The sequence below is a fragment of the Capra hircus genome, chromosome 16 (genome assembly GCF_001704415.2).
Source record: "Capra hircus breed San Clemente chromosome 16, ASM170441v1, whole genome shotgun sequence".
In the NCBI taxonomy this organism is placed as follows: domain Eukaryota; kingdom Metazoa; phylum Chordata; class Mammalia; order Artiodactyla; family Bovidae; genus Capra; species Capra hircus.
Genome location: NC_030823.1, coordinates 67199130 through 67216891, shown reverse-complemented (window position 1 = coordinate 67216891; position 17762 = coordinate 67199130). Strand labels below are relative to the sequence as shown.

The 17762-nt window shown below is 40.0% G+C and overlaps 1 protein-coding gene across 1 annotated transcript in view; it reads left to right on the top strand.

Moving 5' to 3' along the window:
• The window catches only part of KCNK2 (potassium two pore domain channel subfamily K member 2), a 231562-nt gene continuing 215800 nt past the window's right edge, over positions 2001–17762 (top strand). The window contains exon 1 of the mRNA XM_013970432.2: positions 2001–2217. Coding sequence (XP_013825886.1) covers positions 2184–2217 — 34 coding nt within the window. The 5' untranslated portion in view covers positions 2001–2183. The remainder of the gene's footprint in view (positions 2218–17762) is intronic.

Genomic DNA, 17762 nt, shown 5'->3' with positions numbered 1-17762 from the left:
TTTGAGGTTTTTATTTTGTGCCAGTTCCTTCAAATACCATTCACCTGAATCATGGAACTTTGTGCATCAGGAGGAAACAAACCATCAACCATCATTAACCACTTGCTTATCTCTCAATCCCACATTAACCAACCATTCGTCATTCCCAACATGACTTTCACCCCAGTAGCTTTCACCCTCTCCATTCTAGGGTCACTTCATCAGCCTTCTCATTTGCAAATATACAAGGTCAGCAAATGTTCATGACTTAGGACTTTTTCATCCACTGGTCTAATTCTAGGATGCTAATTTAAAGAAATCTTAACTTCTAGACTCTAAAACCATTTACAGCTCTGAATTACGTGACATCTAATAATATGGTAATATTTGGATTTGAAATGCAAAAATTCTTTCCCACAAAATTAAAACAGGATAAAGATAATCTGATTATTTTTCAAGTTGCCAGTGACTGGGTACTTCATCAGATTGTAGCATGAGATGGTACTAATGAAGCAAAGGTCAGGGGTTCATGTCTCTGTCTGGTCCAATTAGCATTATTATTTTTCACCTTCCCTTTCCATTCCCCTCTCTCTCCTACCAGTTAGTGCAACTGTGCAAAGAGACGTCCAGAAAAGAGAGCATGGAAAGGATTCAGTGACAACTCATTCAATTCTGCATGAAGTCAGTTTATGTGCGCTTGCCCCTTATGTATATACATACGTTTGTGCCTGGCGAGGGTTATTTTGGTATATGCAGGCATAAATATGTGTCTGTCCAATTTCTCTCACTCCGACATGATTTGAAAAGCGTGCATTGTTTTAGTCAGATGGAAAGATTAGGTTACCTGAATACTGGTATTTAATGTACATTATCACATTTATTATCATATCAAAACCAGATGTTTAAAATTTGGGCTAGAAATTCCATAACACGGGTTGTATTACCTCAGGGTCACCCGACCGCCTTATGCTCACTGCTCAGCTGTATTTTGTTACGGCTCTAATACAGCAGTAATGTGTTTCCACAAGTCTTAGTCTGGTATTAGATGACATGTGGGCTAATTTTGGTGGGTTGAGCAGACTGGTAGGGGGTTATACAAACCAGAGCAATTTGCTTTCCCAACAATAAGAAAATATGTGAAGAATTATTGTTAATGGTCAAAGCACCCCCGTCTCTCTCTCTGGCTTTGGCTCCTTCTCCTAACCTCTCCTCTTCTCTCCTCTCTCTCTCTCTGCCTTTCATTTTTTTTATCTTTGGTTTCTTTATTTAAAATTTGTTGTCATTTTCATTGTCTCCAAATGCCCCTCAAACTTACTCCAGAAACAGGAGCTGCCTCTAATTACTAACTTTCTTATCTCTGCAAAAGCTATTGGAAACCTTCCTCTTATTTGCCTGGCTTGCATCGCTTCTGTACTGATCAAATTCAAACAAGGAAGCTCAGAAAAGTGATAGCATTCTTGATTTAAGAAATTATAATCAGTACAATTTAGATAAGGTTTTTTTTTTTTTTTTTTTAAAGAAAAGGAAATAAAAGCCCATGTGGAACCAAGCCAACGATTCATCTGTTTGCATTAATAGGTTCCAGCTATGGTACTACAGGCACGGAAAGCCTGCTCGCCACTGCACTTAGCAAGCACATGAGCTTAAAAATAAACTTTGACAATGTAGATCTCTTTGTCCTTTCAGGAATGGAAAACATTATGTACTTCAAAGCATACTAAGCCTGATTTTAAAATATAGTTGGGATATTATTTCTGTGGCAATTGGGAGTGTCTTTAGGCTGCACACAGTACATGATGCTTTGGGTGCAGTAGTACTTGAGCCACAAACTAACGTGAGTAAATGATTCTGGCCATTTGGATATGCTCATTCACAAGGAAGAAACTTCTGCCTTTCAAGTTCTCTGGGACAACTGTGATATAGTTCCTCCTTTCAATGAGGGAATTTCTTCCTGAACCAAACCGCAAAAACAGTGTTTGAGTAGCACATTTTCACTTGCATACAGCAGCGTTTGTTCACTTTTGAGTGTTTCTGGACAGGAAATCGATCTACAGGGTAACATTCACACACAAAAAGGAAACAGTATGGGACAATGTCTTATTAGTTCAAGTGACTCTGTTTGGGAAATTACGGACAAGAAGCCTTGGAGGAAGAACGGCATTAAAGATCAAAAGCATGATGACTCCTGATGAAAACATCCCCAAATGATGAACCCACGAGCAAAAAGGAACTTCTACTGTAAGTATTTTTGTGATAATCAAGTATCTAAATATTTTCAAAATTTCTAGAGTATGTGGAGTTAGATTTCCAAACAAGTACTTGCTGTAAGGAGTCTTCATTATCGTCAAGTCTATAATTAAACTCATTGGGTGATTCCAACAGAGGATTAGTTACTGGAATTTTTTCCATGACCTTGAAACACAAATAAATTGCAAGTTGACATGGGCATGTTTTATACAATAAGCATGTAATATCAGGCTTTTAATGTGTGATATATTACTCTGGCAATGTAAAATTGATCAATATTTGTATCTATAAATCCCCTTACATTTGGATTCCAGTTATTTAAATGATATTTACTTTGGTTTCGTGTTATGTTTAATCCTGCAATTGTGTGTTTTCATAAATAGTTTGACACATTATTTGTAATTTGCTTAGAGAGAATATTAGTTCTTTCCTTAGTGAATCTAATTTATATACAGTAGGGGGGAAGAGGTGTGTTAGAATTTTGAAAATGGGGAAGAAGAGATATGATAGTTTTAAACTTGAGAGCTAAGGCATTTGAAAATGTTTACATTTGCATAATATATTGGTAAGTAATTCTGAAAATCATTTAGATTTCTCTATGTAAGACTTATAACTCCATATGAATATTGTTACAGTCTTGGAAATGTGAATCAAGCTCATCAATAGCATAATGCTATCTAATTATTAAATATAGCTAAGTCCATATTTAGTGCCTGGCACAGAGCACGTACTTGCTAGTTGTTGCATGTTGAGCATAGGCTGGTGTTGGGTAATAGAACAGGTATCCTGATTGTACAGTAGTCATTTCATATCAGGATTTCACTTTATGAACTTACCCATGAATGTGTGATTAAATTGTTTAACAAAGAACTGTAGAATAATGGTGTTACATTGTTTTGCTGTCTTCAGTCAGGAATTGCTTTAAAAATCAAATTTTGAATGGTTTCTGTTCCTGGTTGTTTGTGTAACATTGTTTATCTGAAGGGGTATCATAATGCTTCTGGAGCAATTCAGTATATAAACTATCAGTTTAGTTCCAATTAGTATGTGATTTCCAGGAGCTAGTTTGTGGCATTGAGACTTGGAATTAGCAATTTTGGAGCCCCCTCTGCTGAGGATTGATGGGTAGGTCAGGACACTGGCCAAATCCTCAAATGGGGAGATCATTTTTTAGGTGTAAGGGACATGAAAATAAACTGAGAGGTGAGTAGATGAAGAGATTCTTGGAGTCAAGCCAAGTGTTTTGGAATGAAAGAAGAGAAGCAGAAAATATGGAGAAAGCCATAGAGTGGGAGAGAGCTGGAGAGGTAATGGAAACTCATTATAGATGCCATCTCTGTCTCATATAATGCCAGATAACACTGTTCTAGGACCTCAATTTTTTCCTAGGTCACTTGCTATATATACTTACAAACTAAACACATGTCCTTCTACTACCACAAGTAGGAAATAAGAATGCTATATGCATGATTTTGCTGTGTCTTATTAGAAGTGATGGGAACCTTTGAGTAGGAGATGATGGAAGCTGTAACTAAGCAACAACTGTCATCAAGGTAAAAGATTTTTGAATAATCATATATAACATTTAGATAAGCTTATATGATCCCAATAACTGTTCAGTTTAGTCTCCTACTTTCTATGTATTTTTATAAGTAATTTATCCAGGCATATCTATCAGAATGTAACTATAATTAGAACAAGATATTCTATAGGAATCATTTAGAAGTTCTTTTAAGAATTAAAAGGTTGGCTGATATGCTGATATTGTCTGCATGAGCACTTTTTCACATTAAATTCATCCTGATTTATTAGGCAGGATTCTGAGACCTCAGTCAAGAAATGATGCAACATTGGAGGAGTCTTAAGCCTTCATTTTTAAGGAACAGGAAAGGATCTGATTATGATCTGAAAGCCAATGTATGGTAGACTGATTTTAAGGATTATCTTCAAAAGGAAAATGTAGGTTTAGGATGTGTCCCTCCTCTCCCCACCCCCGCCAGTACTGATCAGAATATAGTTATTGTTAACAAAGAATAATTGGAATTTTTATGGCATAGTATAATCTTTCCTAGTTAGTTGTTTGACACCAGAAATACCTATTGCTGAACAGTTTAAGATTTGCTGTATTAGGAGGAGTTAGCTCCTTGCTACTCCTACTGCTGGCAGATGAGGAGGTTCAACATGCAGGGAAAAGAAAACATTTTGAATCAGACAAATGTGCATTGGAATTCCACATTTCTCATTCATAAACTGTGTGACCTGGAGCAAATCACCTAAACTCTAAATGTCTGGTTTCCCGTACAGAAAATGGGGTTAATAATTATTCCCTTTTAGATTTATTATAAAGATTAAGTGAGATAATTTATGTCAACTGCTTGGCCTGGTAAGATGGTTAAACTACATGAGCTTTGGAAACCTGTCTAGTTTTCTCATTCTAGTGATTCTAGATATTTGCCTGTGTGGTGCAAAGTCGCTTCAGTCGAGTTCCGATTGTGCAATCCTATGACCTGCAGCCTGCCAGGTTCCTCTGGTCTGTAGGACTCTCCAGGCAACAACACTGGAGTGGGTTGCCATTTCCTTCTCCAATGTATGAAAGTGAAAAGTGAAAACGAAGTTGCTCAGTCGTGTCCAACTCTTAGCGACTCCATGGACTGCAGCCTACTAGGCTCCTCCATCCATGGGACGCCTTCGACGTTTAAAATAACCTAAATTCCTTGCTTGTGCTAAAATGCTATTCAAACATGCAACTCAGTAGAAATATCTATTCTCCACCTCGTGGGCTCCTCATAAGAAAATTGTACAGCAAAGCTATTACAAATGTAGTAAAAGAATAAGGCAATCAGAATGTAAGGTTTAAGGTTTTTGTGATGTTTTTGATGTGTTCAGTTCAGTTCAGTGGCTCAATCGTGTCTGACTCTTTGCAACCCCGTGGACTGCAGCAGGCCAGACTTTCCTGTCCATCACCAACTCCCGGAGTTTACTCAGACTTGTCTCCATTGAACTGGTAAAGCCATCCAACCATCTCATCCTCTGTCATCCCCTTCTCATCCCACCTTCAATCTTTCCCTGCATCAGGGTCTTTTCAAATGAGTCAGTTCTTTGCATCAGGTGACCAAAGTATTGGAGTTTCAGCTTCAGCATCAGTCCTTCCAATGAATATTCAGGACTGATTGTGATGTGTCAGGTAGTCTAAATTAATTTGAAAGACTGTTCTACAGTCTTCAATGACTAAGATGTTGGCCTTGGCTAATGAATTTCCTCTTTCCTGTTTTTAACCACTTTAGGAAACCCACCACAGCCAACAAGGTCATTCTCGGGAGAAATAGTTTTGGAGAGTTTCAGTTCAGTTCAGTTGCTCAGTTGTGTCCGACTCTTTGCGACCCCATGAATCGCAGCATGCCAGGCCTCCCTGTCCATCACCATCTCCTGGAGTCCACCCAGATTCACGTCCATCGAGTCCGTGATGCCATCCAGCCATCCCATCCTCGGTCGTCCCCTTCTCCTCCTGCCCCCAATCCCTCCCAGCATCAGAGTCTTTTCCAATGAGTCAACTCTTCACATGAGGTGGTCAAGGTACTAGAGCTTCAGCTTTAGCATCATTCCCTCCAAAGAAACCCCAAGGTTGATTTCCTTCAGAATGGACTGGGTGGATCTCCCTGCAGTCCAAGGGACTCTCAAGAGTCTTCTCCAACACCACAGTTCAAAAGCATCAATTCTTCGGTGTTCAGCCTTCTTGACAGTCCAACTCTCACATCCATACATGACCACAGGAAAAACCATAGCCTTGACTAGACGGACTTTAGTCGGCAAAGTAATGTCTCTGCTTTTGAATATACTATCTGGGTTGGTCCTAACTTTTCTTCCAAGGAGTAAGTGTCTTTTAATTTCATGGCTGCAGTCACAATCTGCAGTGATTTTGGAGCCCCCAAAAATAAAGTCTGACACTTTCTACTGTTTCCCCATCTATTTCCCATGAAGTGATGGGACCAGATGCCATGATCTTCGTTTTCTGAATGTTGAGCTTAAGCCAACTTTTCCGCTCTCCTCTTTCACTTTCATCAAGAGGCTTTTTAGCTCCTCTTCACTTTCTGCCATAAGGGTGGTATCATCTGCATATCTAAGGTTATTGATATTTCTTCCGGCAGTCTTGATTCCAGCTTGTGTTTCTTCCAGTCCAGCGTTTCTCATGATGTACTCTGCATAGAAGTTAAATAAGCAGGGTGACAATATACAGCCTTGACGTACTCCTTTTCCTATTTGGAACCAGTGTGTTGTTCCATGTCCAGTTCTAATTGTTGCTTCCTGACCTGCATATAGGTTTCTCAAGAGGCAGGTCAGGTGGTCTGGTATTCCCATCTCTTTCAGAATTTTCCACAGTTTATTGTGATCCACACAGTCAAAGGCTTTGGCATAATCAATAAAACAGAAATAGATGTTTTTCTGGAACTCTCTTGCTTTTTCCATGATCCAGCGGATGTTGGCAATTTGATCTCTGGTTCCTCTGCCTTTTCTAAAACCAGCTTGAACATCAGGGAGTTCACGGTTCACGTATTGCTGAAGCCTGGCTTGGAGAATTTTAAGCATTACTTTACTAGTATGTGAGATGAGTGCAATTGTGTGGTAGTTTGAGCATTCTTTGGCATTGTCTTTCTTTGGAATTGGAAAGAAAACTGACCTTTTCCAGTCCTGTGGCCACTGCTGAGTTTTCCAAATTTGCTGGCATATTGAGTGCAGCACTTTCACAGCATCATCTTTCAGAATTTGAAACAGCTCAACTGGAATTCCATCACCTCCGCTAGCTTTGTTCGTAGTGATGCTTTCTAAGGCCCACTTGACTTCACATTCCAGGATGTCTAGCTCTAGGTGAGTGATCACATCATGGTGAGTATCTGGGTCGTGAAGGTATTTTTTGTACAGTTCTTCTATGTATTCTTGCCACCTCTTCTTAATGTCTTCTGCTTCTGTTAGGTCCAGACCATTTCTGTCCTTTATCGAGCCCATCTTTGCATGAAATGTTCCCTTGGTATCTCTAATTTTCTTGAAGAGATCTCTAGTCTTTCCCATTCTGTTGTTTTCCTCTATTTCTTTGCATTGATCGCTGAAGAAGGCTTTCTTATCTCTTCTTCCTATTCTTTGGAACTCTGCATTCAGATGCTTATATCTTTCCTTTTCTCCTTTGCTTTTCACCTCTCTTCTTTTCACAGCTATTTGTAAGGCCTCCCCAGACAGCCATTTTGCCTTTTTGCATTTCGTTTCCATGGTGATGGTCTTGATCCCTGTCTCCTGTGCAATGTCACGAAGCTCATTCCATAGTTCATCAGGCATTCTGTCTATCAGATTTAGTCCTGTAAATCTATTTCTCACTTCCACTGTATAATCATAAGGGATTTGATTTAGGTCATACCTGAATGGTCTAGCGGTTTTCCCTACTTTCTTCAATTTGAGTCTGAATTTGGTAATAAGGAGTTTATGATCTGAGCCACAGTCAGCTCCTGGTCTTCTTTTTGTTGACTGTATAGAGCTTCTCAATCTTTGGCTGCAAAGAATATAATCCATCTGATTTCAATGTTGACCATCTGGTGATGTCCACGTGTAGAGTCTTCTCTTGTGCTGTTGGAAGAGGGTGTTTGCTGTGACCAGTGCATTTTCTTGGCAAAACTCTATTAGCCTTTGCCCTGCTTCATTCTGCATTCCAAGGCCAAATTTGCCTGTTACTCCAGGTGTTTCTTGACTTCCTACTTTTGTATTCCAGTCCCCTATAATGAAAAGGACATCTTTTTTGGGTGTTAGTTCTAAAAGGTCTTGTAGATCTTCATAAAACCGTTCAAATTCAGTTTCTTCAGCATTACTGGTTGGGGTATAGACTTGGATAACTGTGATATTGAATGGTTTGCCTTGGAGATGAACAGAGATCATTCTGTCGTTTTTGAGATTCCATCCAAGTACTGCATTTTGGACTCTTTTGTTGACCATGATGGCTACTCCATTTCTTCTGAGGGATTCCTGCCTGCAGTAGTAGATGTAATGGTCATCTGAGTTAAATTCACCCATTCCAGTCCATTTTAGTTCGCTGATTCCTAGAATGTCAACGTTCACCCTTGCCATCTCTTGTTTGACCACTTCCAATTTGCCTTGATTCACAGACCTGACATTCCAGGTTCCTATGCAATATTGCTCTTTACAGCATCAGATCTTGCTTCTATCACCAGTCACATCCACAACTGGGTATTGTTTTTGCTTTGGTTCCTTCCTTTCATTCTTTCTGGAGTTATTTCTCCACTGATCTCCAGTAGCATGTTGGGCACCTAATGACCTGGGGAGTTCCTCTTTTGGTATCCTATCATTTTGCCTTTTCATATTGTTCATGGCACTCTCAAGGCAAGAATACTGAAGTGGCTTGCCATTCCCTTCTCCAGTGGACCACATTCTGTCAGGCCTCTCCACCATGACCCCCCCGTCTTGGGTTTCCCCACAGGCATGGCTTGGTTTCATTGAGTTAGACAAGGCTGTGGTCCTAATGTGATTAGATTGACTAGTTTTCTGTGAGCATGGTTTCAGTGTGTCTGCCCTCTGATCCCCTCTTGCAACACCTACCATCTTACTTGGGTTTCTCTTACCTTGGGCGTGGGGTATCTCTTCATGGCTGCTCCAGCAAAGCACAGCTGCTGCTCCTTACTTTGGACGAGGGGTATCTCCTTACCACCACCGTTTTGACCTTCACCGTGGGATAGCTCCATGTGGAGAGTTTAGGGGCATAAAACGTTCATCTTCAAAATTTTTCCTATGACATCTTCCTATGGTGTCTACAAAAGTCCAGGTTTTAAGGGGTTAGTATATTTTGACGATTTAATTTGTGTCCATTTGTTACCAGTGCAAAGCACTTGGCAGAACCATCATTCTCATACTACTGCTTAAACTAGCTTAAGCAACGTTTACACGACACAGATATGAAATAACAATCTAGCTGATAGATTTACTATCTGGAAGTTGTGAGTGTGCGTGGACATGTTCAGTCGTGTCTGACTGCAACCCCATGGACGGTAGCCCCCCAGGCTCCTCTGTCCATGGGATTCTTCGGGCAAGAATACTGGGGTAGCTTGCCACTACCTACTTCTGAGGATCTTCCTGGCCCAGAGATCAAACCCGCGTCTCTTGAGTCTCCTGCAATGGCAGGTGGATTCCTAACCAGCTGCACCACCTGAGAAGCCCATATAGAGAGTTATTATGTATTAAGGAGAGCGTCATCAGTAGCTATTAAAGAAAATATTATCTTGCATCTCTCTAGTGCCATTTTCTTGTAAAAATATTTCTACATATATAATTTCATTTTTTTCTCATCTTTGAAGTAGACAGGGATGTTACATTTACTTTATTTACTGCATAATATGAACAATAGGTCAGAGATTAGGCAGAATTGTCTAAGTTCAGTTCAGTTCAGTCACTCAGTCATGTCTGACTCTTTGCGACCCCGTGAATCGCAGCACGCCAGGCCTCCCTGTCCATCACCATCTCCTGGAGTTCACCCAGATTCACGTCCATCGAGTCCGTGATGCCATCCAGCCATCTCATCCTATGTCATCCTCTTCTCCTCCTGCCCGCAGTCTCTCCCAGCATCAGAGTCTTTTCCAATGAGTCAACTCTTTGCATTAGGTGGCCAAAGTATTGGAGTTTCAACTTAACCATCAGTCCTTCCAATGAACACCCAGGACTGATCTCCTTTAGAATGGACTGGTTGGGTCTCCTTGCAGTCCAAGGGACTCTCAAGAGTCTTCTCCAACACTACAGTTCAAAAGCATCAATTCTTAGGCACTCAGTTTTCTTCAAGTCCAACTCTCACAGCCATACATGACTACTGGAAAAACCATAGCCTTGACTAGATGGACCTTTCTTGGCAAAGTAATGTCTCTCTTTTTCAATACGCTATCTAGGTTGGTCATAACTTTTCTTCCAAGGAGTAAGCGTCTTTTAATTTCATGGCTGCAGTCACAATCTGCAGTGATTTTGGAGCCCAAAATATAAAGTCTGCCACTGTTTCCACTGTTTCTCCATCTATTTCCCATGAAGTGATGGGACCGGATGCCATGATCTTCATTTTCTGAATGTTGAACTTAAGCCAACTTTTTCTCTCTCCTCTTTCACTTTTATCAAGAGGCTTTTTAGCTCCTCTTCACTTTCTGCCATAAGGGTGGTGTCATCTGCATATCTGAGGTTATTGATATTTCTCCCAGCAATCTTGATTCCTCTTGTACTTCTTCCAGCCCAGCGTTTCTCATGATGTACTCTGCATAGAAGTTAAATAATCAGGGTGACAATATACAGCCTTGACGTACTCCTTTTCCTATTTGGAACCAGTCTGTTGTTCCATGTCCAGTTCTAATTGTTGCTTCCTGACCTGCATACAGGTTTCTCAAGAGGCAGGTCAGGTGGTTTGGTATTCCCATCTCTTTCAGAATTGTCCACAGTTTATTGTGATCCACACAGTCAAAGGCTTTGGCATAATCAATAAAACAGAAATAGATGTTTTTCTGGAACTCTCTTGCTTTTTCCATGATCCAGCGGATGTTGGCAATTTGATCTCTGGTTCCTCTGCCTTTTCTAAAACCAGCTTGAACATCTGGAAGTTCATGGTTCATGTATTGCTGAAGCCTGGCTTGGAGAATTTTGAGCATTCCTTTACTAGCATGTGAGATGAGTGCAATTGTGCATTAGTTTGAGCATTCTTTGGCATTGCCTTTCTTTGGGATTGGAATGAAAACTGACCTTTTTCCAGTCCTGTGGCCACTGCTGAGTTTTCCAGATTTGCTGGCATATTGAGTTCAGCACTTTCACAGCATCATCTTTCAGGATTTGAAATAGCTCAACAGGAATTCCATCACCTACACTAGCTTCGTTCGTAGTGATGCTTTCTAAGGCCCACTTGACTTCACATTCCAGGATGTCTAGCTCTAGGTGAGTGATCACATCATGGTGAGTATCTGGGTCGTGAAGGTATTTTTTGTACAGTTCTTCCGTGTATTCTTGCCACCTCTTCTTAATGTCTTCTGCTTCTGTTAGGTCCAGACCATTTCTGTCCTTTATCGAGCCCATCTTTGCATGAAATGTTCCCTTGGTATCTCTAATTTTCTTGAAGAGATCTCTAGTCTTTCCCATTCTGTTGTTTTCCTCTATTTCTTTGCATTGATCGCTGAGGAATGCTTTCTTATCTCTTCTTCCTATTCTTTGAAACTCTGCATTCAGATGCTTATATCTTTCCTTTTCTCATTTGCTTTTTGCTTCTCTTCTTTTCGCAGCTATTTGTAAGGCCCCCTCAGACAGCCAATTTGCTTTTTTGGATTTCTTTTCCATGGTGATGGTCTTGATCCCTGTCTCCTGTACAATGTCACGAACCTCCTTCCATAGTTCATCAGGTACTCTATCTATCAGATCTAGTCTCTTAAATCTACTTCTTATTTCCACTATGTAATCATAAGGGATTTGATTTAGGTCATACCTGAATGGTCTAGTGGTTTTCCCCACTTTCTTCAATTTGAGTCTGAATTTGGCAATAAGGAGTTCATGAATTGTCTAAGGAGGAGATTAAATAGGAAATAAGATTTTTCACCTAGTATAACTTATCTGATGGTTTTATGACTATCTCTGATTTTTATCTAGAAGTATGAGACTCATCTGCTTAACTCATACCTTAATAGGACCCTTAAACTTGAGCAGTAATTAAAATTTACCTTGTTTTGTGCCTTCTGTGGGGGCCCAACCAATCAGGCACACAAAGAGATACTGCAACTAGGTTCAACCCTAGTTAGGCATGCAGAAAACCTGTGTTGTTGGAATTCTCTGTATTCTCTACTATCAGTATATCCTAGACACTTCTAGAGAGTAAAGTGGTTGAGACATGCTCTTTGTTTTACAAAGGAGTCAAGGCCACAGTTAACACTCTTGGCCATCTTCCTTATCTAAAATGACATGGATCTGGACAATTTTATATATCTTATAGTTTTTCATTTATATGCTATATAAACAATAAAGCATATATAAGTATATATATGCCAATATACAAAGGTTCAAAGGTTGATAAACTACATCCTATAGGCATAGATACAGAGACTCAGGGTAAGGTTATATCTGTTGATTTGTGTCTAATAATCAGAAGTCTTTCTTGGTGTGACTGAAGATTTTAGTCAGCAAGAACCACAGTTTGCAGATACAAGAGAAAACCAAAAAACTATACAGCAGCAAGGTCCATATATCTTACACAAGTTATCCACTAGGTGATTTAGAAATGAAATGCATTGACTTTTTCTTAGCAGCAACCCTTTTTGTACAATATTGTGTTAGCTCAGTTCTTAATTTTCTTTTCATTTAAAAGCTTAACATTGCCACATGTTCTGTGTAATACTTCTGGTTGATGACATTTTATGAGAAATGTTGCCTTAAAGAGGAAACTTTGGAACCGAGGGCTTAGGCACATTTTGAATTGAATAGATTGAAACTTCGAGAAAACCTTGATCTGCGAGAAAATGGCTCAGAGAGCAGTACCCTTATTACTCCTTTCTCCTGTGAGGGAAACAGCCTCTAAGATTAGACTTGGTGCAGCAGAGCTAATGGAGGTGCAATTACAGGTCATTAAATATCATGATGCCAAAGTGTTTTGTTTCCATTATGCTGTTTTTGTTCTTTTGAAACCCAAGGTGAGAGGTCAAGCTGAATTGAACAGTCATGTATAAAAGCAGACAGTAAACTTTTCACACCTTGACATTTTAAGAGTTCTGAGTAGTGCAATCCTGGGAAAGTTCTTACTTCTCTTTCTTTATGCTTTGAAGTTTTTTTTTGTTTGTTTTGTTTTTGAGAATGATACAAGATTCTTTAGGTCTTCCCTGGTAGCTTAGAAAGTAAAGAATCTGCTTGCAATTCAAGAGACCCAAATTCAATCCCTGGGTCAGGAAAATCCCCTGGAGAAGGGAATGGCTTCCCACTCCAGTATTCTTTCCTAGAGAATCCCATGGACAGAGGAGCCTGGTTGGCTACAGTTCACGGGGTCGCAGAGTCAGACGCGATCGAGCAACTTACATTTCACGTCACAGGATTCTCACCTGTACATTTAAGATAGTCTGAGCACAGAAAAACAGATTTTTATATTGTTTGTATGTCTTAGATTACTAAACAATGTACATAATATGAAATTAACTAATATTTCTGTGCATATATCTGTGAGTTTTGACAAATGTATAGAGTCTTGTAGCCATTACCACAATTAAGATAAAGAACAGCTCCTTCATTGCCAAAATATCCCCTCATGCTGCCAGTTTGTAGTAAAAACCTCCCCATCCCCAACTCCTGGGAACAGTTATCTGTTTTAGCCTCTATAGTTTTGCCTTTTCCAGAAAGTCGTACAAGTGAAATAATACAGCTTGCAGCCTTTTGAGTCTGGTGTCTTTCCCTTAGCAGAATGCAATCGTGATTCATCTGTGTCTGTCAATAGTTTGCTTCTTCTTATTGCCGAGCAGTATTTTATTGTACCAGAGTTTGCTGATTTATTCACCAGTGTAGAACACTCAGACTATTTCTAGGTTTGGGGGATTATAAACAATGCTGCTGTAAACATGATGCCCTGTCAACACAGGGTTTTGTGTGAATGTGAGTTTTCATTTTTCCAGGGTAAATGAATTCCTAGGAATGAGGTTGCAGCTAATATGGTAAATGTGCATTTAAGTTTATAAGAAACTGCCAAATTGTTTTCCAAACCGACTTTACCAATTTGCATCCCCACCAACAAGATGTAAGAGTTCTTGTTTCTCTACCTCCTTGTCAGCACTTGGCACCACTGGTCAGTTTTATTGTCTGTTTTGTTCTTTTCATTTCTTATCCTTTCTAAGAAGTGTGTAATGGCATCTCATTATGGCTTTAAGATGCTGAGCATTTTTTCATGTGCTGATTTGTGATCTGAATATCTTTTTTGGTGAAATGTCTGTTCAAAACTCTTGTCCGTTTTTCATTAGATATTTTTTCTCTGGTGATGCAAGTAAAATCCAATGATGCAAAGAACAGTATTGTATAGGAACCTGGAATACAGGTCCATGAATCAAAGAAAATTGGATGTGGTAAAGCAGGAAATGGTAAGAATAAACATCAACATCCCGGGAATCAGTGAACTAAAATAGATGGGAATGGGCGAATTGAATTCAGATGACCATTTTATCTACTACTGTGGATAAGAATCCCACGGGAGAAATAGAGTAGCCCTCAGAATCAACAAAAGAGTCCAAAATACAGTACTTGGGTGCAACCTCAAAAATGACACAATGATCTCAGTTCATTTCCAAGGCAAGCTATTCAACATCACAGTGTGCTGAATTCGAGTCTGTGCTATTACCACCCATGCCGAAGAAGCTGAAATTGATCAGTTCTGTGAAGATCTAGAAGACTTCCTAGAACTAACACCTAAAAAAAGATTTTCGATTCATCATCAGGGACTGGGAGGCAAAAGTAGGAAGTCCTGATACACATGGAGTAACAGGCAAGTTTGGCCTTGGAGAACAAAATGAGGCAGGGTGAAGGTTAACTGAATTCTGCCAAGAGAATGCATCAGTCATAGCAAATACCGTTTCTCAACAACAGAAGAGACAACTTTACATATGGACATCACCAAGTGGTCAATACCAAAATCAAATTGATTACATTCTTTGTAGCCAAAGATGGAGAAGCTGTATACAGTCAGCAAAAACAAGACCTGGAGATGACTGTGACTCAGATCATCAGGTTTTCATAGCAAAATTCAGGCTTAAACTAAAGGTAATCAGGAAAAACAGTATGCCAGCCAGGTATGATTTAAATCAAATCCCGTATGAATTCGCAGTAGAGGTAACAAACAGATTTAAGGGACTAGATCTAGTTACCATTGTGCCTGAAGAACTGTAGACAGAGGTCTGCAATATTGTACAGGAGGTGGCAAACAAAGAAAAATAAAAGCAAGAAGGCAAAGTGGTTATCTCAGGGGGCTTTACAAATAGCAGACTAAAGAAGAGAAGCGAAAAGCAAAGGAGAGAGGGAAAGTACATCCAATTAAATGCAGAGTGCCAAAAAACAGCTAGAAGAGACATGAAGGCCTTCTTCAAAGAGCAATGCTTATAACAGAAGGAAACAACAAAAGGGGAATGACTAGAGATCTCATCAGGAAAACTGGAAGCATCAAAGGAGCATTCCACCCAAAGATGGGCACAATAAGGGATAAAAATGGTAGAGACCTAGTAGAAGCTGAAGAGATCAAGAAGAGATGGTAAGAATACATGGAAGAACTGTATGAAAAATGTCTTAATGAACTGGATTACTACAACGGTGTGGTTAGTTACCCAGATCCAGACATTCTGGAGTGCGAAGTCAAATTGGCCTTAAGAAGCACTGCTGTTAATAAAGCTAGTGGATGCAATGGAATTCCAGCAGAACTTTTCACATCTGTAGCAGATGATGCCATCGAGGTTTTGCATTCATTATGTCAGCAAATCTGGAAGACCCAGCAGTGGCCACAGGACTGGAAAAGGTCAATCCTCATTCCAATTCCCAAGAAGGGTGGTATCAAAGAATGTGCTAACCACTGGACAGTCGTACTCATCTTCTGTGCTAGTAAGGTCATGCTTAAAATCTTGTGTGCTAGGCTTCAGCATTATGTGAACCAAGAACTTCCATTTGTCCAAACTGGGTTAAGAAAAGGAAGAGGAACTAGAGATCAAATTGCCAACATTCGTTGGATTATAGAGAAAGCAAAGGAATTTCAGAAAAACATCCCTGTTTCATTGACTACATTAAAGCCTTTGACTGTGTGGATAATGACAAATTATGGGAAGCTCTTAGAGAGATAGGAATACCAGACCACCTTACCTGTCTCCTGAGAAACCAGTATGTGGGACAAGAAGCAACAGTTAGAACTCAGAATGGAGCAACTGATTGGTTCAAGATTGAGAAAGGAGTATGATAGGGCCATCTGCTGTCACCCTGTTCATTTAATCTATGTGCTGAGCACATCCTGTGAAATTCTGGGCTGAATAAGTTACTAGCTGAAATCAAGATAGGCAGGAGAAACATCAACACCCTCAGATATGTGGATGATATCACACTAATGGCAGAAAGTGAAGAGGAATTAAAGAGCCTCTTGATGAGAGTGAAGGAGAAAAGTGTAAGAGCCAGCTTTAAGACTTGATATTTAAAAACCTAAGATTATGACATCCGACCCTATTACTGCATGGCCTATAGAAGGGGAAATAGTGGAAATAGTGACAGATTTTCATACTGTTCATGGGGATGGCCATCTGATGCGAAGAACTGATTCCCTAGAAAAGATTCTGGTGCTGGGAAAGATTGAAGGCACGAGAAGAGGATGACTGAGGATGAGATGGTTGGATGGCATCACCAACTCGATGGACATGAGTTTGAGCAAGCTCTAGGAGTTGGTGAGGGACAGGGAAGCCTGGCATGCTGCAGTCCATGGGGTCACAAAGAGTCAGACACAACTGAGCGACTGGACTGAACTGAGCGACAGATTCCCTCATCTTGGGCTCCAAAATCACTGCAGAGAGTGACAGCAGTGATGAAATCAGAAGACAGTTGCTTCTTGGCAAGAAAGTGATGACAAACCTAGACAGTGTATTGAAAAGCAGAGACATTACTCTGCCAACAAAGGTCTGCATAGTCAAGGCTATGATCTGCCCAGTGGTCACGTACGGTTGTGAGAGTTGAACAGTAAAGAAGGCAGATTGCCAAAGAATTGATGCCTTTGAACTGTGGTGCTGGAGAAGACTCCTGAAAGTCCCTTGGACAGCAAGGACATCAAACCAGTCTATCATAAGGGATATTAACCCTGAATATTCACTGGAAGGACTGATGCTGAACCGGAAGCTCCAGTATTTTGGTCATCGACTGTGAACAGATGACACATTGGAAAAGTCCCTGATGCTGGGAAAGACTGAGGGCAGAAGGAGAAGAGGGCATCAGAAGATGACATGGCTGGATGGCATCACCGATGCAATGAACATGACTTTGGGCAAACTCTGGGAGGTGGTGAGGAACAGGGAGGACTGGAGTGCTGCAGTTCCTGGGGTCACAAAGAGTCAGACACGACTGGGTGACTGAACAACATTTGTTTTCTTACTGTTACTTTGAGAGTTCTTTAAATTATTGGTATAAGTCCTTTGTTGGTTTCGTGAGTTGAAGATATTTTCTGTAGTTTATTTTTCACTTTCTTCACCATCTTTTATTGAGAAGATGATTTTAGTTATGATGCAATATAATCAATCTATTATTTTCTTATGGATCAAGCTGCTAGTGTTATTCATAAGAATTCTTCACAACCCAAATTCATGAACATTCTCTCGCACGTTTTATCAGAAGATTTATAATTTTATGAATTATAAATTATAGGTCCATGATCCATATATAAGCTAATTATTTAAATAGGATATGAAGTGTGGGTTGAGGCATATAATTTTGGATATGAATTTCCAATTGTTTCGGGCTTCCCAGGTAGCACTAAGAACCTGCCTGCCAATGCA